This window comes from Dipodomys ordii, unplaced genomic scaffold (assembly GCF_000151885.1).
Source record: "Dipodomys ordii isolate 6190 unplaced genomic scaffold, Dord_2.0 Scaffold3, whole genome shotgun sequence".
NCBI classification, from domain to species: Eukaryota; Metazoa; Chordata; class Mammalia; order Rodentia; family Heteromyidae; genus Dipodomys; species Dipodomys ordii.
The window spans coordinates 33,978,649-34,003,057 of NW_012267219.1; the positions used below are offsets into that span (position 1 = coordinate 33,978,649).

Genomic DNA, 24,409 nt, shown 5'->3' on the forward strand with positions numbered 1-24,409 from the left:
GAACCACCATTTTCTTCCCAGGATAACACTTCCAATCTCCTATTGACAACAGCATTTACACAACTACCACTCATTTGTGTTCCTAGACAGTTCCCCCTTATGGCAGATGGCAGTCGTACTCACTAAATTTATTCCAGAGACTCCATTCTTAGATAACCACATCCAAAATATCCATCTCATCAAACTCCCTCCTTAAACAATTCACTTTATCCTTAAAACTGTTTTTAAGACAACAATTTTCTAATATATTGGACCAAAAAAATCTTAATTTTGTGGATACATACTGAAATGACAAATCTTCTAAGACACTAATGATACTCTATCCATTTTGGCCCATCCTGATGCTTTTTAGAGACCTTTGTCCCATCACATAGACTCTGTCAATAGGGATATCAAAATCCCTTGCCCTTTATTTTCCTTTAAAGTTCAAAATCTGCATCTGAGTAGATTATCTAATTTGGTTAATACTGCGTTAAATAATTGACTTGGAAATGTGAAACCACCAACTTCCTTCTGTCTTCCAAAACATCTATGAGATTTTAGCCCTTCATTTTCCTATAAAGTTCAAAATCTGCTTCTGAGTAAATTATTTATCTAATTTTGTTAATATTGCATTAAATAATTGACTCAGAAATATGAAGCAAGCAACGTCCTTCTGTCTTCCAAAACACCTATGAAAGTTACCTATAACATTGTCCTGTCTCTTAAAAGACAATTTTCTTGTCTTGTAAAAGGTAATTTTCTTGATTTTGTAAGATACTTATTGTAAAAACCCACGCACACACGCACGCAACATGCGTGCTGAAATAGAAGAAAACAGAGTAGGAAAAGTTTTCCAAACTATCAACATTTTATTTAACAAGAGACTACTGAGACATTTCTAGTGTTTACAGTATATTTGATACAAAAATAAGGAATTCTCAAAAATATGTACTAAAAATACAAAGTTTCCAAGTCCAGAGAAGATGTACATTACACTTCAGTCACCCAAAACAAGAGCTTGTGGTCTCCTCCAATTGCACACAGTGGGAGAGTTCGATGCCAGGAAAGGCCAGACCCCACAGCTACAGAACCAGTGAGGATGGGCTGCAAAATATGTAAAGAATTAAAGAAGCACAAAGTTAATAAACAAAAACTAATAAATTATCTCTGTTTAAAGCACAAACATATGAAAAATATGCTCCTGTAGAGATGAAATACACAACATTTACTTGCAGCTGGCTTGAATGAAGGTTACAAGTCATCTATGAATAACTTGCACAGTCTAGAAACAAACATTTTCAGTCTACACCAAGTAAGCAAGCAAAATTAAATTAACATACTTAAATGAAAAACAACAAAGAAATATGCTTCTTACATAAATTTTGGCAGAAAGAATTTCTATTGCCACCGGTTATTTAAGCATTGAAAAAAAGAAGCCTTTTCATTTAAGCAGATAACATATAAATGCAGTTAGTTACAAATTACAAATCTGAGAGCTATGAGTGGAAAAGCAAAAAACAAATTTAAAACGAAACAAAAATACGTGCCAGAAACCACTTTAAGTATTACCTGAGGGTGTCCTAAGTGACGAATCTGAATCTGACTTGTCATTTTACCAGGATAGCCAGTAGTTGCAAACAATTCTTCACTAATTCCAGACCACCTAGAATCAAAGTACAAAAATGACAGTATCCAACAGCCAACTACAAATGTTTCTGGAAAAGGTCATTTCTTTCAGCCACAAAAGCAGCAATTTTATAATCTTGTTAATATGGCTTTAACTTTAAACTAGGAATTCTAACTTGGAGTCAATTTTCATATTCTGTAACTGTTTTTTGAGTGCTTGTTATAAGTCACTGAATCAAGTTGTAGCTATGCAAGGTTAACAGAGTTCCTTTTTTTGTTTTTTATAACCAACTAGCTAACCCAAGGCATCAGTCAGATACAAAACATTCAACAGTGCAATACATTTAATGGTTACTGACATTTGTAAAAACTCAGTGATGGGATGGTTTAAACATCTACAATATTTAAGCTTCCAAGTATCTTAGACACAGCAGTTCACTAAATCAGTGATATTGGAGCTGTGATAAAGAAACTGACATTGTAAGGCAGTGAAAAAAATGTAATAGCCATTTTGCTATTTTGTTATGTAAATTGCCAACTTCATTCTAGCAGGGCTTGTCCTCCCCTGGGGGATGAAACACAATTGGCTTAAGGCAATTCCCAATGAGTAAGAGATCTTCCTTATTCTCCTCTGACCTAAGACAATGTGACATAAGGCTAAGATGCTTGGAACTCTAGCAGGACAAAAAAGGTCTGAGGTCTGAAGCAACCAAAGATCTGCTAAAGCAGTCCTGAGACTGTCTGTGTCCTCTGTACAATGGTACTTCTTGTGTATCACTGTTTATTGACTTAAAAATGTATGCTTGTACCAAGTACCAGTAGCTCACACCTGTTACCTTGGCTATTCAGGAGACAGACCTAGAGGATTCCAGTTCAAAGGCAGCCTGTGGAGAAGAGTCTGTGAGACTCCATTTCCAACTAACCAGCAAAATGCTGAGCTGGAGGTGTGGCAAATGGAAGAGTTATATCTTGTTACTGGCAACAGAACAAACAAAACAACTCCCATAAGGTTTATATGTAAATATGGGTGCATGTGCATTCATTATCATTGTGAGCACAGAACAACTGTTGAGGTAAAACTGGTGGAATGGCAACCTTTTTTGTGTGAGCTACACATTTTTCTAAAGAAAATATTTGGAAAACAAATCCACAACTTGTCTAGACCAAAAGACAAAACTAAAGCAAAATAACCACTTAGAAGAAAATCAGAACGAAGTAGAGAAAACAAAAAAAACTCAAGTGCAAAGAAGAGAACTAGGAAAGTACTTTGGTGGTGTAACAGCACAAAATTAAAAAAAAAAATCAAATGACAACTCTCCCAATAATAGAACATTATTACCTGAATAAGTAGGCTCGGTCCATGTGAGCAGGTCTTGTCTCTTGAGGATAACTAAAAAATAAGATTTGACATTTTGTGAACTATGTTAGACTCAGGCAGAAAGTTACAATTTTAAAGGTATTTTCTTTTTAAAGAGCCAATGTACTTAGCATGTAACAAAATTCCAAGTGAGCTAAATTAAAATAGATGAAAAATGGTAAAGACATGACTTACAACCACTACAGAGCACTGTAATTCAACAGAGTCAGGGTTTTTCTTCTTTTCTAACATAAACAAACATCATTCAGATCAAAGATGAGCTTGTCCTGCATTGTCCTTTCTGGGTTACTCCCAAAGTAAATCCACAAGCATGATTATGTTATTAACAACCCCACAGTTCCAGTCTTCTACAGCAGAGTTGTTTGTATTCAACATGGAGATTGCAAGAGGGCCCAATGCATCATGTAGCAGTTTCTGGCTTTTTTGGTAAACAATGGACAGATAAGCTAATAAATACCTGGACTGAGTGATGTCCCAAATTAACCAATCATTTCCTGCAACAGCACCAACTTTGAAGGTGTTTTTTAAGCACCAATGTGCTGACATTAATGGCGCTTGTTCTGATTCAAGAGACAAAATAGCCTGTTGGGCTGAAAGATCATAAAACCGGATTGTTCCATTCTTCTCGGCCACCATCAGCTGTTCAAAGAAAAATAAAAGGCAATGCTGTTATCTCAACAGTTAAATCTGAGAAGCCAAGATGCAGTATTATACAGTAAGATGTAAGCAAATACATACAGTACACATGAAATTCAAGTGCATAGGGATTAAGACACACACACACACACACACACACACACACACACAGAGAGAGAGAGAGAGAGAGAGAGAGAGAGAGAGAGAGAGAGAAAACTCCAGAAAGTTAGGTAGAAAAAGTATGACAACTTTACAGGGCCATATGAGCAGGGTGCCTATGGATCTGGCAAGAACTCTAGAGAACAGCCGCAGGCTAATTTTAAGAAAGATGAATGTGGTGACTTCTCAGATTCTACAGATACAATAAGTATAGTGGGACTAAGAGAAGAAACTGGAAAATGAGAGAATGTCTGCCTAATGGCTCCTGTTTCCTGAGTGAAATTAGAGTGAAGGCCAATTGATGATAAGAACTTGTATCTTTTAATATTTTAGGATGCTCTACTCAGGATAAAATTGAATACCACTAAAGCTAGGATGATTTGACTTATGCCACTGATTCTTTTTGTCTATTTGTTGTGGCTCACACACATGGATATAACTTTAAAAAAACCACTGCTATATACTCCTAACTAGATCATCTGACCATTAGTTTTTAGACTGCAAACTTCTAAAGGTCAGGAAATAATAATAAATGCTACTTATGGGTAATAGCTATCAAATGCAAAATATCATAATTTTAAAGAAACTTTTTTTTAGACAAGTGTTCCAACATTTGAAGTATACTTCTAGACCTTTGGCTTTTACTTTTTCAGATGGGTCCTGGGCTAATTTGTCCTGGGCTGGTACTGAACTACCGTTTTCATACCTGGGCCTCTATAGTAGTTGGGACAAGTACATGCCCTCAGGCCAATCTATTTATAGGATACGGTCTTGCTTTTTCCTAGGGTGGCCTTACATCCTTCTGTGTCCTATTCCTGAGAAGCTGTGATTATAGGTGTGAGCCACAATGCCTTCCTTGGCCTTGAGAAACTTTATATAAACATACAGACCTCCTTTTGGGCACCCATGACTCACTCCCCTTTAATCCTAACTACTCAGGAGGCTGAGACTGTGGTTTTGTTTTGTCAGTCATGGGGCTTGAACTCTGGGTCTGGGTGCTGTCCTTTAGCTCATCAGCTCAAGGCTAGCGCTTTACCACTTGAGCCACAGTGCTACTTCCTGTTTTCTGGTAGTTTGTTGGAGATAAGAGTCTCACGGACTTTCCTGTCCGGGCTGGCTTTGAACCGTGATCCTCAGATCTCAGCCTTCTGAGTAGCTAGGATTACAGGCATGAACCACTTATGTATGCCTGGCTGAAATTTTGGTTTGAAGCCAGGATGGGCAAGCAAGTGAGACTCTTCTCTGCAATTAAACCCACACACAGACACAGACACAGATACACACAGACACAGACACACAGCCAGAAGTGGAGCTGTAGCTCAAGTGGTAGCACTAGCCTTCAACAAAAAAACCTCAGCGGGACAGTGCCCAGGACAGGAACAAAAACAATAAAAGAAAGTATAGACTTCTCGACTAGCCCAAATGAATTTATACCATGAGTCTGAGGTACAAAAAGTCATTGACTTTTCTTGTATATGGGTGGCAGAATTTTCTTTATATGCCTTCTCAGGTGATGAAAGGAAGCTAAAATGTACATAATAACCTTAAAAGTTTCCTCAGGATGCCAGCATACACTCATTCCAGGAGAGTGAAGAACAAAATGGGCTGTCTGACTTCCATCTAAGCTCCAAATCCTAAAATAATGGGAATATAATGTTAAATATTCCTGATAAATCACTACTGAAAATGAAATCTTCACAAACCGATTCAAAGCTATTTCAATACCGATTATTAGGTAGATACTTGCATTTAATGAAAATTATAACACCACTATTAGAAAGTGTAAAAGCAGGATGTACACATCATGTTTTACCATAATCATGAAAAATGAGTTGCCTACATTTTTTAACTCATCTAATAATAACCGCATTCAATTATTTATGAACTCTGTGGGTAAAATCAAGTTTCTGGGTCACTTCAAGTTTCTGCATTCCTTTTTGAGTAGTGCTTTCAGTTAACATCATTTCTACCTGAGTGCTTAAACACAGGCACGCACATCAATCAGTTGTTCTTCCATTTTCAAAATAAAACATAAAAGGGTAATATGCAATGATGGGAATTGAAGGACACAACTGTTTTCCATATTGGCTATTCCTTTGCTTTTGGGTTTCAATCCTGGTGGCTACTTCCCGTCATATACAGGGTTTTTTTTTTTTTTTTTTTGTTCTTTGTTTTTGTTAGTTGTGGGGCCTGAACTCTGGGCCTGGGCGACGTCTCTCAGCAATTCAGCTCAAGGCTAGTGCTCTACCACTTGAGCCACAGTGCCACTTCTGGGTTTTTCTGCCTATGTGGTGCTGAGGAATTGAATCCAGGGCCTCATGCATGCAAGGCAAGAACTCTACCACTAAGCCACCTTCCCAGTCCCTACAGTTTTCTTATTTGGTTCACTTCTCCAGTTTTTTTCTTCCGTAAGTGGCCGAGCTTGCTAGCTGCCGGATTAGGGCAGGTTGAAGAAACAGTTACTTGTCTTCTCTGTCTTTCTTTAGTAGTTACATATCAATAGTAAAGAGACCCAGGTTACTAGCTGACACGGCTGTCCATCCCAACAGCTTTTCCATCCCCAGAGGTGGATTATTTTACTGACTTCACAATAAAAAGTATTGCAACAGCATACCTAAAAACTAACTGCATATGCTTCCAGTTTTGTCTTTTAGTAATTAATGATGAGTTAAAAATAAAAGATGACAACCAAGGGTATAGATATTTTTTTTAGGGAGTAGAGGAAAGGGAGAAAGTGGTCTGTTTCAAAAAAAAAAAAAACCACTAAGAAACCAGTTATATAATATAAAAAAATCATGGTTGTGTACTTTCATAACATCTTGAAGGGATTAAAAAAATCATATAAACTTGTAAGTTGTTGCTTCATTTTGACTTCTTGAAGTTGTAAACAAACTGAACAGAAAAGTTTATCATCACAGAGGTGAGAAACTGAGACCATACGATAGCAGAATTATTAACATCTCATTTAACTTACATAAACACTGGATTTTGGAAGAGTGGAAATTATGAGAAAATTTGTCACATTTAAAAATAAACCTCAAAATCAAACTTTCAACTGCCAAGAAATACCATATGGCTGTTTTCAAACAGATCATATGTAATGATTTCATCTTCAAAAAATTTAGAGTACTTTTCCTTTAACTAACATAATACAAGTACCACTAATATGACTTAGGAAATATTAGCACCACATTATCTCTAAGAAAAATTTCAATAAACAACTTAAAAATTTTCCATATGCTAAGTATTAGAGTTATAGAGGAGGGAAAGTAGTCCCTAAAATGTGTGTCAATAGATTTACAAAATAACCCTGGTAAGTGTTTATGCATGCTTCCTATTTCTATAATTCACTAATGTAGCCAACCAAAGACTCCCCAAAAGCAACTTAAATTATTCAATTTGGTAAGATATTTTATGGAACACTGGTATATATTTTATCTGCAAGAGTACATAAGAACAATGTGATGAATTCTATAGAGAGGGGTTAGCAGTACAAGCAGTACATGAGCAGTACAAGCTCATGTAAAATTGTAGGAACTGTCTTTATCATACTAATTTTTACCTTAAAATTTTTAAAAAAGTAGGTGAATGTGATTAACAGGCTCTAATACAATTAGAGTGCTTTTTAAATACATTGAATATTTAAGTCCCAGTCACTGGAGAGCATTATCAAATTGAACACAAACTGTAAATTGTATCTGATTAGCAAAGTTCTTGAACTTTGGAACAATTGATCTTGATTCAAAATGTTCTAAAAAAAATTAGGGGGAATTTTAGAAGGTAAACAGGAAACGTTATTTCCTGAATTATTCCACCAAACTATAATAATTTAAATTATCCTGATTTTACTTTGTGCCTGGAATTATTTAGGCATGGTTTGTGTGCTCCTAAATGTGGATTACCTCCCAAGGAATGCTGCCTTGGCTTACTTTCAGAAGGCTCTCAGTCCCCCTGTTTTTTTTTTTTTTTGCTTCCCACAAGGACTGTTTTTAAAATATGTAACATATTGGAAAGAGAAACACTCCACCTTAATCATGGATCTTAAAGATTCTGAAATATTCATAACAGCAGGATTTAGCTAGCATGTAGTAAACAGACGACATCTGATAAACATTGTTGTTCTTCTAGTAACATTTTTCAAAACAGTATACTACTGGCTTAGTGAACATCTTGAGTAATTTAATATTCCCTTATCCAGTTGCACTCCTAAAAAATAATATTTTTCTTTATATCCTGTGCTCCTATTCTTAGCTAAAACATGACATCTACAAATATATTTTAAACAGAAATGCCTTTATTATATTAGTCTTAAACGATGAATTCCCTGGTTTCTAGAAGTCAGTAGTTTTCCTTAGCCATAAATTTTTATCTAATATTCTACACTACTCCTAAAGACTGAGGAAGAGGAAAGGGAATTGCTCTGACAGCCTTTGTAGTTACAGAGTACTGAGACTTCTATTTCTTTTGTATCCCCCAAAGTACTAAATGTTGGCTATACTAAATGTGTTTAATAAATACTTGTTGATCTGCCTTGTTCTTACAGAATGGTACTGTTTCTAATATACAAGAACATCTGCTATTTGGCACTGACTGGGAAGGAGATGTTCTGAATTAGTGGGCTTTTAAAATAATAAGCTTAACCCATTGAATACTTAAAATACTACTTTAACTTTCTTTTGGAGGTAGGAGATAATACACCTTTTAAATGAATACTTTTTTTTTTTACTTCAAGTACTATAATTAATTTAATTTTCTTTTGATGCTTCTGCATAGTAACTACAAATATCAATGATTGTATTTTCTTGTGTATATACAAATACAATTATTATATAGAAAAGAACAGTGGTATTCATATCATACTGTATATGTGCACACACATATTTGGGTATATGTACCTGTTTGTGTGAGTCTGTACGTAGTGGAATATTACGAGGAATCATAAAGGAAATGCTGTTGACTGTGACCCCAACTAATTCCATTATTTATTTGGGTTTTCATTAATTAAACACATTTGCCAGATGCTGTGATGAATATATAATTGTATTCATCCCTTTGCCCATTCACTCACAGACTATCTACAAGGTTACTCTTTTTTTTTTGCTGGGCTTGGGGCTTGAACTCAAGGCATGGGCACTTTCCCTAAGCCTCTCTGTGCTCAAGGTTAGCACTCTACCACTTGAGCCACAGCACCACTTCTGGATTTTTTTTTCTCATAGTTTATTATAGATAAGAGTCTCATGGACTTTCCTGTACAGGCTGGCTTTGAACTGTGATCCTCAGATTTCAGCTTCCTGAGTAGCTAGGATTACAGGGTTGAGTCACCAGCACCAGGCTAAGGTTACTCTTTTAAATATTGTGGCAACATCCAAAGGCCTAAGGTAATAAAGCATGGCTAATTCTGCAATACCTTGTTAGTAAGTGCCAAAGCAATCTATTCCCAAGTAACTTTTCTCATCCTCTGAAAATGTCTGCTTCTCAGCAGCAATCAAACTATGTTACTTAGAAATAATAAATACTATTGAGTTCTCTGTGGCAGCTTGCATTTACTCTTATTCAACTGAAAAGACTGGGTTCATGGTCTAGGGAGGACTAAAGGTATCTTTATTTCATGGATTATGAACTAAAATTCATAGAGTTCATAAGCTTCGTAGATTAAGATAATGATGATCATTGTGAAGGCTAAAATGTGTTTGTGACTTTAGCAAAGTATAACTATGCCAAAGTATTCTCAATAAAGAAATATTTGGAGGAAACAAACAAACAAAAACAACTACATTCTTTATCAGCAAGTGACGACACAAACTGACAAGACTTATGAAACAGATAATTTAATGCAGAAATATTATACTTTAGTAGTTAAGAAACAATACTGCTCAGACTCCTCTGTAAAAGAGAAACTACATTATAAGGGTTTTGAGGATTAGATGAGTTAATTCATAGAAATTGCTCAGCATAGTACTTGGGTCATATACTGTGGCCCCAAACCATAAGTCAATGATTCTCAACTAGAGGTGGTTCTATCTAGATGGCAATTTGGTTGTCTTCATGTTAGGCTTTAAGAGGATGACAGGTAACAGAGTAGTGATTCTCCATAACTTTTGAATGTGAGAACACTTCTTTAACCTTGACATGCTACAGTTTGTCTTGCCATGTTATTTGATTAACATGTTATGTTGATTAACACTATTTTCTATTTTCTCCATCCTATTTAGTTTTGATTTCTTACTACTAACTGCTTTTATACTAACACTATAGTTTTGCTCAGGGCTGTGACACTGTAGAACTCCAGATGGCACTATTCACAATGTACTCTATGCCAACAATATTCCCGGAATTATCAGCTTGGCAAACTTGCCTCAGCCTTACACTTTCCAGTTATCTGACTTTTTTCTTTTTGATGTGTAATCTTATCCATTTAAAAGAGCATGATATAATCTGTTCTTATTTATCTCAAAATATTTTATAATTTCTCTTGTGATTTTTTTTCTTTGACTCATTGAATATTTAAGAGGTCAGTCTTTATTATCTATCAATTTGTACACAATTTCACCAACAGGTAGAAATGTATGGTTGGCATTATTTAAGAATAATGACAAAGCACATCCCCATGATGTAAATGGCTCTTTTGGACAAGATGCAGTTTCCATTTAACTGGTGTCTTTATATGTAACTTTTGATTTTGTCCTTTAACTTATAAAGATCATGGTACTGAAATGTATTACTTGTATAATCTGTTTCCTCAGAATTCTTTATTGTTGTGAAGGTATATGATACTACTCTGTTCTCTAGGTATTTCTTTTTTTTTTATGCTAAGTAAGAGGTTTGGCTCCAGTAGACAGAATTGTTGTTTACTACTTAGTGAACTAAGTGATGACTTCCCCAATTTAGCTCCCAACTATTGGTATATTAGCCCCCTAATCTCTGTGACTTAAAAAAGTTCTTATTGCTTGATATAATAAAAAATTGGCAATCCTCCAAATTTTTGAGGACATTAATAGAAAAAAAAATTCAGTCTACCATGAGAAAAAAGAGTGCTCCTAGATTTCTCTGACTGCTGTGCATTATTTACAGTTTGCTCCTAGGCTTGCAAAGATATTTGTTTCCTCCCTTAGTACCTTAGAAATAGTTGCTTATTCAAGTCTTAAGTTGCATTTGTTAATAATTAAGGCCCCAGAATTGTAATGTCTATAATCCTCATGTCTCTGACATAAAAAATTTAATACAATTTGAAAAAAGTCAGCTATAAAAGGATAAAAAATAGCTAGCAGCTTAATTTCCAAAGTGAAATGACACATACATTAAATTATGCTGAACAGCAGAGCACTGATTTTCTGCTCACAGTATTACTAAAGCAAATGAAACAACTGACACCTCCCTAACGATTGATTCACTCATTTCACTCCTGACTCCTCAGGTTATTTCCACCTCCTATTCTTGTTCTTCATCTTATTTTTCACTTGAGATATTTTCCAGCTTTAGGCACTATTACAATGTTAAAGTTACCTCATCTGTTCTAAATTGGGGGTGAAGGGAAAAGCATGGTACTGAAATGTATTCTATCTGCAGTAAATATTATAAAGAGTTTTGCATTTGTCAAAACACAATTTTCCATAGGTATCATCCCACCTGATGCCACAGTTTTTTAATTAACCAATATCATAGAGGATCTGTGAAATAACTTCATAATATGGAAATTAACCAACTGATCTTGCCCAGTATTGGAGAATTTGATCCAATATACATCTAAATTTATAAAAGCACACATCTCAAGTGAGAGGAAGAGAAATAATAAATCATCTAGGAAAGTTTCCATTAACTGGGATCAGAACTCACTTCACTCACTAGTTTTGAAGTTCATACTTAAAATTCAAATTAAGTATGCTTCTTTTACAACATTTTGTGGAGTTTTAAGTTATGGATCTCTAATTAGAAAAATAATTCTCATTAAGGTAAAATGAAAATTCAAAATTGTGGCTTTAATATAAGCAACGTACCTGCAGGTGTGATCATCACTCACACTTGCAATTTCTTGGCCACTTTTGGGATGAAACACCAGACTATTAATGAAATCTGAATGGCCCTCTAAAACCTGACAGAGGGGAGAAAAATCAATAAGGTTAATAATTTACAATATTTCTACCTAATATTTTTATTTGTCTACCTCCCAACTCACTGCATGCTCTGTTTTTGTCTAAATATTTTTAAAGTAATCTATTTTTAAAGCATGGTCATCCATCCACTTTTCCAAAAGGTTTATTTTGGAAAGAAGTTGATCATTCAAGTCACTGGTATTAGTTTAGTCTTTCTTTTCTAACATATATGTGTGTGTTTTCTTACAAAAACACCCATAATCTCATATTCACCTCCTTTGTCACTTACTAGATAAAGCTTAAATAAATATAAAATCTTCTTAGGGCACTCTAGACTTTATTGTGTATCTGCTTCTCTATACACTCACTACAACCTATAGATAATATAAAATTCACTTTCTTCTGTATTTATTCACTTGTTCAATGTGACTGCTAGCACTGGTGACAGCTGCAGATACAAAAGCAGTCACAATCAACATGACAATCATCTTCTAGCCATAGAAAGAACAAATGGAAAATTGTAAGGTGGAAAACTGTGTCAACAAAAAAATTTCATTTTGCTAAAATCTTCATAGTTTAAATCCTCAATTGACCTGTCAGTTATTTAAACATCTTTGTTTTTGTGTGTGTGTTGGTTGTAGGGCCTGAACTCTGGGCCTGGGCGCTGTCCTTCAGCTCTTCAGCTCAAGGCTGGCACTCTATCACTTCAGCCACAGTACCACTTCGGCTTTTTTCTGCTTATGTGGCGCTGAGAAATCGAACCCAGGACCTCATGCATGCAAGGCAAGCACTCTACCACTGAGACACCTTCCCAGCCCCTAAGCATTTTTTTGTGTATATGTGCTGGCTTGACCTCAGGGCCTTAATCTCTGATTTAATTTTCTTGCTCCTGGGTGATGCTCTACCACTTGAGACATATCTCCAGTCTAACATTTTGCTGGTTAACTGAAGATAGAGTCTCACAGACTTTTCTGCTCAAGTTGGCTTTCAACTGTGGTCTTCTAAGTTTGCTTCATGAGTAGCAAGGATTATAGGTGAAAGCTAATGGCACCTGCCAGATATTGAATCATCTTAATAGGTATCTTCTCCCACCCCTAATTCAAATTGGATCTCAGTTCTAAGGTTAATAAAGTGGTTTTGTATAATATCAGTTACTATGTAGACATGTATCACTGAAGCAATTATAAGAATTATATGTAGCATTAATACATTTGGTTATTCACAATATATCCTTAAATTAATCAATAGTGTAATACATTAAGATGATTATAATTAAATAGTGTAATACATTAAGATGATTATAATTAGCTTATACTATAATTTTTACTATTATCTAAATCACTAGAAAGGTTAATGTCATTCTTTGTACATTATTTACTACTCTTTAAAATATTCATATTTTAAATTTACTAGTAGGCAATATCATTCCTGTAAGTAATTTTAACCAATATTAATTACTACATTATAAAAAAGCACATGTAGAAATAATTATAGTAAGTACGATGTATTGTTCTCGTGTTTTATATGAGTTAGTCCAATCAATGCTGATAATCATACAAGGCAGAAGCTCTAATTATCCTCTTTCTTTCTTTCTTTATTCCTTTCTTTCTTTCTTTCCTTCTTTCTGGTTCTGGGGCTTGAACTCAAGGCCTGGGCATTATCTCTGAGTTTTGCTCAAGGTTAACACTCTACCACTTGAGCCACAGTTCCACTTCTGGCTTTTGTGATTAATTGGAGATAGAGTCTCACGATTTCCCTCCCTCCCTCCCTCCCTCCCTCCCTCCATTCCTTCCTTCCTTCCTCCCTCCCTCCTTCCATACTTCCTCCCTCCATCCCTCCTTCCTTCCTTCTTTCCTTCCTTCTTTTTTGGCCAGTCCTGGGGCTTGTAAACTCAGGGCCTTCACCTGAGCTTCTTTTCCTCAAAGCTAGTACTCTATCATCTGAGCCACAGTGGCACTTCTGGCTTTTTCTGTGTATGTGGTGCTCAGGAATCAAACCCAGGGCTTCATGCATGTGAGGCAAGCACTCTACCACTGAGCCTATTCCCAGCCTCATAGACTTTCTTGCCCAAGGTGGCTATTGACCTCAATCCTCAGATCTCAGACTCTTGAGTTGTTAGTTGTGAGCCATCAACACCTGGCAATTATCCTTATTTTTTAAATTGGAAAGAGAACAAAGGGATTGGATTACTTGACCAGTAAGATCATCATTAAAAAGAAGAGCTGGGCTTTAAATGCTGGGGGTCTAGCTCCTGTGTCTATACTATTACAGACTGTGTTTTGTTATTTTAAAAGTGGACTTTTGTTTTCCAGGTTTTTTTTTTTTTTTGGGTCCAGTCGTGGGGCCTGAACTCTGGGCCTGGGTGCTGTCCCTCAGCTCTTCAATTCAAGGCTAGCCCTCTAACCACTTGAGCCACAACGCCACTTCCGGCTTTTTTCTTTTTGCTTATGTGGTGCTGAGGAATCGAACCCAGGGCCTCATGCATGCAAGGCAAACACTCTACCACGGAGCCACATTCCCAGCCCCTTCCAGGTTTTTTGGTGGTACAATTAACATATTATATGTATGTAAAGAGTAAAAGGTGATGCTTTATTTGTGTTAGAACTGGGGCTTGACCTACTGGGCCTTGAAATTCTAGCTCACTGGCCAATGACAGGCATTCTACCAGCCTTGCATTTTGCTGGCTATATTTGCAGATGAAATCTCTCAGACTTTTGTGCCCTGCCTGGCTTCAAACTTCATTCTCCTTGTCTCAGCCTCCTGAGTAGCTAGGTTTACAAAATGAGCCACAGATGCCATGACACGATCATGGTGATGCTTCGACATACATATTTGAAGATAATTACTGCAATCAATCAAATTAATATATTTATCATTTCAACTTTTTCCTTTGTTACTTACCTTGTATACGTGTGTGTGTGTGTGTGTGTGTGTGTGAGAGAGAGAGAGAGAGAGAGAGAACTGTTTTAGCAAATTTCAAGTAGTTGATTATCTTGTTATAATTAATAATACATATTCATACCTTTTATGGGTTTCACTGTGACATTTCTGTTCATGATTATATCATATTTTGACATATTCATTTTCTTGATCTGTGAACTTTTTTTTGGGGGGGGTCTGGTCGTGGGGCCTGAACTCTGGGCCTGGGCACTGTCCCTCAGCTCTTCAGCTCAAGGCGAGCACTCTACCACTTGAGCCACAGCGCCACTTCTGGCTTTTTTCTTTTTGTTTATGTGGTGCTGAGGAATCGAACCCAGGGCCTCAAACACGCAAGGCATGCGCTGTACCACTGAGCCACCTTCCCAGCCCTGATCTGTGAACTTTATTGCATGTGTATGTGCAGGTCCTGGGTCTTGAATTCAGGCCCTGGGCACTGTCCTTCAGATTTTTCACTCAAGGCTACCACTCTACCACTTGAGCTATAACTCCCCTTCTAGCTTTTTGGTGGTTTGTTGGAAATAAGAATGTCATGGATTTGCCTGTGTGGGCTGGCTTTGATTCTCAGATCTCAGCCTCCTGAGTAGCTAGGAATAAAGGTGAGTCACTAGCTCCTGGTTTATTGTGAACTATTATTTCTCTAATTTGCTGTTCTTAATATTTTATTCAAAAATGATATAAGACTTCAGATCTTCAGTTATTACTAAGAAGGTAGTTATAGCATGTAATAAAGAAAATGAGATCCTAAACTATATACCTTAACTTAATGACTGCAAAGGTAATTTAAGTTGGAATATAATTAAATTAGCAAAAAGTGAGGCTGTATCTTAAAATACTGAAAAGATTTGTAAATTATACTTGTCAACATACCTTATATTCATTTTTATCTTGAAGATCTGAAGTAAATATTCTAATTTTCATATCAGCAGCTGAAGTACCAAATCTGGAAACAAACAAATAAACCTACTTGTAGCCTTTATAAGCAAATTTTCTCCCTACAATGTAGCTCTCCCTCAAAGTCAACAAAATGCTTTATTATAACTCATAATCATGTATTTGGGGGGTTGAGAAGGAAAACAGTATTTTAGCTGGGTTTTAAAAAACATACAAGCTATTAAAGTAATAGGTAAATAAAATATTTTATTTTAGAACACATAAAATTTTAGTATATTGCTCTACCTTTCTCTGAAAAAAAATTTTTTTTTGTTGGTCGTGGGGTCTGAACTCTGGGCCTGGGCGCTGTCCCTCAGCATTTCAGCTCAAGGCAAGCACTCTACCACTTGAGCCACAGTGCCACTTCTGGGTTTTTCTGCTTATGTGGTGCTGAGGAATCAAACCTAGGGCTTCATGCATGCATGCCAAGCACTCTACCACTAAGCCACCTTCCCAGCTCCTCTCTGAATTTTTTTTTTAACTTTAGAGGAATTTAACTTATCTTTCAGTAAAACCAGAAAACCTCAGAGCACTGAATGAGGTAAACAATTTACTCTCCTGCCACCGGAAAAAAAAGCAAGCAGAGATGAAAAGAATAGGAAGGAAGAGAAAGAAAAATTAACACAATCATATGCTAAAGATAAACCCCAAGGAAGGATTCTTTGTAAATGTAAGATAAAGTCAATAGGTCTGGGAAGGTGGCTCAGTGGCAGAGTGCTTGTCTTGCATGCGTGAGGCCCTGGGTTCAATTCCTCAGCACCACATAAGCAGAAAAAGCCGGAAGTGGTGCTATGGTTCAAGTAGTAGAGCATTAACCTTGAGCTGAAGAGCTGAGGGACAGTGCCCAGGCCCAGAGTTCAGGGTCCACGACTGACCAAAAAAAGAAAAAAAAAAGATGAAGTTGATGATGTTAAAGATTAAAAAGTTATACCTTTGCCATCTTGGTAGACACTATGTAGTCATGACAAAACTTCTATTTATTTTGAAGTACTCTGAAAGAACTATTAAGTTAAAAAAAAGTTCAGGGTGGTGAATATAGTCATAATATTCAATAGACATATGTGAAAATAGGACCAGAAAATTTGAGGGGAGAGGCTATGCTGGGAGAGATGGGAGATAAAAATGAAAGGGATGGCATTGATAAAGATGCACTGTATTCATAAACTGACACCTTGACTTGAAGCTCCTGTGTACATCTACTTAAGAGATATACATTTTTTTCAGAGCCCACAGTTTACATACTAGTTTAATAATAATTTTGTATATTTACACATAAAATGAGTTAGATACATAAATGGATTATATCTTTATTATAAAAACATATAATTTATTTGAAAATTTACTGTCAGGCTGATCTAAAAATAATCTCTAAACAACCCAAAACAATAAATTTCCACAAATTTGGTGAGTAGGAGATGGCAACACAATCATAAGCACTGGAAGTTGTGAGTGCAGTATTTATTAGCAGAATATTTAAGTAAGTACTAAAAAAACTGAATTTAAAACCAGTGGTCAAATCATTTTCAAAATATGCTAACGAATGCAAAGACTTAGAGGTGAAGGTTCAAGTGGTAGAGTCTCTGCCTAGCAAGTATGAGGATCTGAGTTTAAACGCTAGTCTCAACAAAAAAGAACATAAAGACTTGGTCTTGTTTAGGTCCAGACACGGTGAACATTTCTTTTTTAATATAAAAGGAAATGGCTGGGTGCCAGTGGCTCACACCTGTAATTCTAGCTATTCAGGAACCTGAGATTTGAGGATCACAGTTCAAAGTCAGCCCGGGCAAGAAAGTCTGTGAGACTCTTATCTCCAATTAACCACCAGAAAACTGGAAGTGGTGCTGTGGCTCAAGTGCTAGAGTGCTAGCCTTAAGCTGATGAGCTCAGGGACAGCACCCAGGACCAGAGTTCAAGACCCATGACTGACAAAAAATAAATAAAATAGGAAATGAACATCATACCAGCTGTTTGCAAGGGTATATGTATGTTAACAATAGCCAACCCGCTTTCACTATATTTGATGTCAGTATAACTTGTGGAGGAGATGGGGAAAAACAAGTCGTTTAAGGATTCAGGTGGACCTGTTGCAACAATGAGAAGTACAAGTTGTCATGTCAAAAATGAGCTTTACAATGTCGGTGGGGGGAGGAGGGGGGAGGCTGGGAAGGGATGTGAAGGGTAAACAAAGGAGGAGGCTGCAATGCTTGGTAAGAAATGTATGCATTATCCTGCCCATGTAATTGTAACCCCTCTGTACAGTATGTTCACAAATAAAATAAAATTAAATTAAAAAAAAACAACAGCCAAATAATTCATAATTAAAGCTATTAAATATTAAGTTAGCTAAAACCTGAAAAAACTTCTAAGAACAAAAAAGAGTATTTTCAAACTTTGCTATAGGTAGACATTTCTATAAAAACAAAAAGTCCTCACAATTACTGATGATTGAAATGTCAGTGTGTTATCAATTAGAATGGTACTCTGTTTCTCAAAGAACCCAGTTAAGACTCAGAAACTATGTTCCAGACACAAAATGTAAGTTTTTGAGGCTTCAATCTATATTGATTTCTATAATAGGAAAACTAATTTCTGGTCATAGATATTAGATTAGTGATTGATTTGGTAGTGAGTGTGTCTTAGGGATGAACAAGGATGGAATATGAAGTTTTCTGGGATGACAAGGCTACATTAATAGGTATAAATTATAAAAGTATTTAAATTTGTGGAAACCTAACTGTTCAGTTAAGAAAAGAGAATTTTATTGTATTAAAATTGTCTCTTAGGGAAATAAGAATGGCCAATAGATACATGAAGAAATGGTCAACCTCTCTAGCCATAAAAGAAATGCAAATCAAAACAACATTGAGATACCACCTGCCCCAGTTAGAATGGCTATAATCAAGAAATCTAATAACAACAGATGCTGGAGGGGATGTGACCAGAAGGGAACCCTACTGCATTGCTGGTGGAAGTGTAAACTTGTTCAACCACTTTGGAAAGTAGTATGGAGGTTCCTCAAAAGACTCCATATAGAGATCCTCTATGACCCAGCAATCCCACTTTTGGGCATTTACCCGAATGATCACAAACAAGACCATACTAAAGCTACCAAAACAACTATGTTTATTGCAGCATTATTTACCATAGCTAAGATATGGAGCTAGGGGGTGCAGGGGGGGGGGAAGATGCGAAGGGATGGGAAGGGGAAACAAAGGAGGAGGCTACAATGCTTGATAAGAAATGTACTCATTATCTTGCCCATGTAATTGTAACCCCTCTGTACAGTATTTGCACAATAATAAAAAAAAAAGATATGGAACCAACCCACATGCCCCTCAGTAGATGAACAGATCAAGAAAATGTTGTATATATACACAATAGAATTCTATGCCTCCATCAGAAAGAACGTCGCCCCATTTGTAAGGAAATGGAAAGACTTGGAAAAAATTATATTAAGTGAAGCCAGGCCCAAAGAAACATAGATTCCATGGTTTCCCTTATTTGCACTAACTAGTATATGTCTGAGACAAGCAGAAAAGGTCAGATAAGATGATGTTAAGCGAAATGAACCCCAAGATAAGGCCACAAGTGTTTTTTTCTTTCTTGCTATTGTTTCTAACATATTTATAAGGCCACGTGATTTTTTTTTTGTTGCTTTGTATGTCCCTCCCCCATGGTATAACCCCTGTTTTCACTGTATTTGCTGTTGGTATAATTTGGGGAGTGGAAGGGAAAAAACAAATTGTTTAAATAGGGATACAGGTTGACCCACTGCAACAATGAGATGTACAAGATGCTATGTCCTATGTAGTGGGGGGAGTGTAGTTGTGGAGATGGGAGGGAAGGGATGGAAGGGGAAAAACAAAGGAGGAGGCAACAATGCTTGATAAGAAATGTACTCATTACCTTGCTCATGTAATTATAACCCCTCTGTACAGTCTTTTCACAATAAAAAAACATTTTTTTAAAAAGTTGTCTCTTAGTTAAACAGCTTTGCAGTGTTTTTTTTAATTGTTGTTTTTGTTTTTGCTGGTCCTGGGGCTTGAACTCATGGCCTGGGTGCTATCCCTGAGCCTCTTTGTACTCAAGGCTACTGCTCTACTACTTGGGCCACAGCACGACTTCTGGCTTTTTCTGAGTAGTTTATTGGCAATAAGTCTCAGACTTTCCTGCCTGGGCTGGCTTTGAACCATGATCCTCAGATCTCAGACTCCTCAGTAGTTAGGTTTACAGTGGTGTGAGCCATCAGCTTTCTAGTTTGGGCCAGACACAGTCAAGGCATAACTGCTATGGTTACATATGTAAGTCACAAAGATGATAATGCTAAATCAGTAAACAATAGTAAATGTAAAAAATCTAAGCATGAAGGAAAAAAGTTCCTATAATTAGACTTGGGATTACTTAACAGACATTAATAAATATTGCACTTGAAACTTTTAAACTTACCTGATTACTGGAGGCAATGAATCGAGTCTTGTCTCTGGACTCCATGCTATGCAATCAACTCTGACTCCATGGTGAAATGTTCGTAATGTTTTATACTGAATTCCTTCAATGTCTGCTTCTTCCTCCTAAGCACACATTAGTACATGTTAGGACAAACAATATAATAGTCCAAATTTCATTATAATGAAGTTCCTGATAAATTTATCAGGAAGTCACATATATGCATTTGAACCATTTAAAGGTAAATAGATGGTGAGACTGAACTATTTTATCTCCAGGGTTTAGAATAAAGCTCAGCTTGCCTAAGAGGCCATGCTTTGGTCCCTTGCAATATAGGAAAAATAAAAATCAACTCCTACTCTTAAATACCCACAAAGTTGTGTAAGTCTTACCATATAAACCTCTAAGACAACCCAAACTGAATGGTAAACATGCTATTATTCTAGATAATATTTTACTTCTAACAGTAAACACATCTCATAAAAAAAGCTAAGAATGAGGTATTTGTTATATAAGTAGTAAAAGTAAATAAAACAACTTTTTTGGTCTGTTGTGGGGCTTGAACTCTGGGCCTGGGCCCTGTCCCTCAGCTCTTCATCTCAAGGCTACTGCTCTACCACTTGAGCCATAGCACCACTTCCAGTTTTCTGGTGGTTGATTGGAGGTAAGAGTCTCACAGACCTCCCTGCCCAGGCTGGCTTTGAACTGTGCCTCAGCTATCAGGCTCCTGAGTAGCTGGGATTACAGGCATGCGCCACAGGTGCCCGGTAAAAAATAAATGACTTATATAGGCATTATCAGCTGACAACATAATAATATACACTAAGTAAAGTCTTGATTATGTGGAAAGTACTTGGGGGAAGTTCTGCCACAATGAGTTCCAGGCAGCATTTGCATATTGCATTATATATGTGTAAGATGTTATGAGTAATTCATCTGTGCTGTACAATCCATGAAATGAATATTCAAATCACTAAGTTAACGATTTGATTGTGAGGGCTATAAATGTCTTAAAGTCATCTTTTCACCAAATTCTATTTTATTAAAACACATTCAAGTGTATACAGTTGGAAAAATGAGGAAAAGTTGAATTTTAAAACAAGCCATCTATCTCTGGCAATGTGAACAATAACCTGAGATGTTCTCCCACTATAAAGATGGGAAAATAAAATTTATTTCAAAGTGGCCATATGTACATAGTAGTCCCAAGCACCTTATAGAAACATAGACATTTCTCTTTGGATGTACAATGTCTACTCATTCTACACAGTGTAACAAAACATCATATTGTACCCTAAAACAATATGCATTTATTTGCCAGGTGCCAGTGGCTCATGCCTGTAATCCTAGCTACTCAGGAGGCTGAGATCTGAGGATTGTAGCTCAAAGCCAGCCCAGGGAGGAACGGCTGTGAAACTCTTATCTAATAAACCATCAGAAACCGGAAGTGGTGCTGTGGCTCAAGTGGTAGTGCTCTAACTTTGAGCTGAAGGACAGAGCTCAGGCCCAGAGTTGAAGCCTCATGACCAACAAAAACAACAAAAAACACAAAAAAATGCAATTATTTCAGTAAAACACTAGCAAGTTAATAAATAAAGTGAATAGTTGCTAAAGAAATCCCTCAAAAGACGAAGATATCATATTTGAAATAAAAAAATCTTAGATGCAGCTAGATTTATAAAAAAAAGATTAAAATTCAACAAAAAATATGATGTAAAGAAAGGTTCTACTATTTGAAGGAGTGAACAGAGGGAAAGAAGAAGTGTCAGTATTTGAAGAGACAGTGCAAAAGATTCTCCATATTATATGGAATGCACCAGTAGCCACATTTAGAAAGGACAATAAATCCTCCAGAGCCAAGATAAAAACAAAATCTGCAGCTAGAAGCAATATGGTAATTCTTCAGAAAACACACATACAAATATATGGAAATATCAATTTTAGCAGTGAAAGCTAGAAAGTCTTTTCAAAAGAGATTTTCTACCAGTAATAATTACAAAAATCAGTAACTGACACCTCAGCAGAAACAGCAAACAACAGGAGGAACTAATATCTTTAAAATGCTGAAAGTAACTAGAATTGTGGACACAACAAATCTGATTTCTCAAGAATAAGGTTGTATTAAAAATGTTTTCAGAAAAACAAAAGCCAAGACATTATACATTAATAAAGTTTCACTAAATGATTCTTTAGATCCCTTGTTATCAAGGGCTGGCAAACTATGGCTCAAGGATCCTATGGTTTGCTTTATATATAGTTCATGATCTAATAATCTTTTCTACATTTTTAAGTGGTTGTTAAAAAAAAAGAGTAATATGTAACAGAGACCTTAAGTGCTTGGCAAAGTCTAAAATATTTATGATATGAGCCATGTGCTGGTGGCTCATGTTTTTAATCATAGCTACTCAAAAGGCTGAGATCTGAGGATAGTAGTTCAAAGCCAGTTCAGGCAGGACAGTTTGTGAGACTCTTACTGACAATTAATCATGAGAAAACTGGAATTGGTACTGTGGCTCAAAGTGGTAGAAATCTAGCCTTGAGCACAAAAGCTCAGGGACAGGGCTGAGAATGTGGCTTAGTGGTAGAGTGCTTGCCTAGCATGCATGAAGCCCTGGGTTCAATTCCTCAGTACCATACAGACAGAAATATCCAGAAGTGGCACTGTGGCTCAAGTGGTAGGGTAAAAAGAAGCTCAGGGACAGTAGCCAGGCCTTGAGTTCAAGCCCCAGGACTGGCAAAGAAAAAATAAATAAAAAAGCTCAAGGTCAGGCCCCAGGCCCTGAGTTCAAGCCTGACAACAGACAAAAAAAGTCTTTAGTAACACTAAAAAGAGAAATCAAATATAAAACTTTATCAAGGAAGAAAAACCCTAAAGGATGAGGTATGAGAACATGGCAAGAATATGTATATTGACGATGGTTTCCATGTTAGAAAACGAAAAATATCTATAATACCCAACAATATTGGAGTGGATAAGTTGTGGCATGGTCATATATGACATAGTGGCAGGAATAAATGAAATTTAACATCAAGGAATCTCACAAATATAATGTTAAGCAATAGTAATAGAGTATAGAAGAACAAAATACAGAATACCATCAGTATAAAGTTTAAAACATAAAACAAAACTTATTAGGGGGGTGGGGGGAGGATGGGAAGGGATGGGAAGGGGAAACAAAGGAGGCTACAATGCTTGATAAGAAATGTACTCATTATCTTGCCCATGTAATTGTAACCCCTCTGTACAGTATTTTCACAATTAAAAAAAAACAAAAAAAACCCAAAACATATTAGTTTAGTGCACCTATACAGGGGCAACATTATAAAGAAAAACAGGAATCATAAACGTAAACTACATAGGGATGTTGTTCAGTATAGAGCACTTCTCTTGCATGCACAAAGACCTGCGTTTGATCTCTAGCACCAAAAGAAAACAAAAAACTTCTCTGACATCAACACAAAATTTCTGACATAGATTCTTCTTGGGGATGAGAAAGGAAGTCAGTAAGGCGAGTATATACAAGAGTTTTCCAAAGATCTACATGTGTTCCACATTTCTTAGGCTAGACACTGATGAATACAGAGTATACGGGAGTCTGTTCTTTATTACTTTTCTTTCTGCCTTATATAGATAACATTATTGTTACTATTATTATTTTGCTGATATTTAGGTTTGAACTCAGGGCCTCATGCTTGCTCAGCTTGCTTGGCTGAAACCCTACCACTTGAACCATGCCTCTAGCTGGTTATTTTAGAGATGGAGTCCTCAGACTTTTCTGCCTGAACTGGCTTTGAACTTCAATCCTCAGATCTTAGTTTCCTAAGTAGCTAGGATTACAGAGGTGAACCACAGATGCCAGGCTAAAATGCATATTTATAAGTACTAAATATTAAAATTAAAAATAAAAATATAATTTTTGTTATTTAAATTGATTTTTGAATTGGGTCTAAAGATTAGAGCAAAAATGTTCATAACAACTTTGCCCAAGGAATTTTCCCTATTAGAAAACTGTTTTATCTTTTATAAGAGGTATGGTATTATAAAATTTTCAAGGAAATGGAGGGACAAAAAACAGATGCAGCAATGGTACTCACTAGACAGACACCATGTTGAAAATACACTATACAACTTGTGGGTGGGAACAGGAGGGAAAAACTGGAAGAGAGTGACAGAAGAGGTGACATTGTCCAAAAAGAAGTGTACTTACAGGGGAGTGGGGGA

The 24,409-nt window shown here is 36.3% G+C and overlaps 1 protein-coding gene across 1 annotated transcript in view; it reads right to left on the reverse strand.

The window, feature by feature from the left end:
- Positions 1-828: 828 nt before the first annotated feature.
- Positions 829-24,409, reverse strand: part of Nup37 (nucleoporin 37kDa) — a 28,234-nt gene continuing 4,653 nt past the window's right edge. Inside the window, exons 3-10 of the mRNA XM_013023119.1 lie at positions 20,188-20,312; positions 15,679-15,751; positions 11,776-11,870; positions 5,325-5,415; positions 3,444-3,625; positions 2,948-2,998; positions 1,552-1,645; positions 829-1,086 (exon numbers count right to left, since the gene is read on the reverse strand). Of these exons, the coding sequence (XP_012878573.1) occupies positions 973-1,086; positions 1,552-1,645; positions 2,948-2,998; positions 3,444-3,625; positions 5,325-5,415; positions 11,776-11,870; positions 15,679-15,751; positions 20,188-20,312 (825 nt within the window). The 3' untranslated portion in view covers positions 829-972. The remainder of the gene's footprint in view (positions 1,087-1,551; positions 1,646-2,947; positions 2,999-3,443; positions 3,626-5,324; positions 5,416-11,775; positions 11,871-15,678; positions 15,752-20,187; positions 20,313-24,409) is intronic.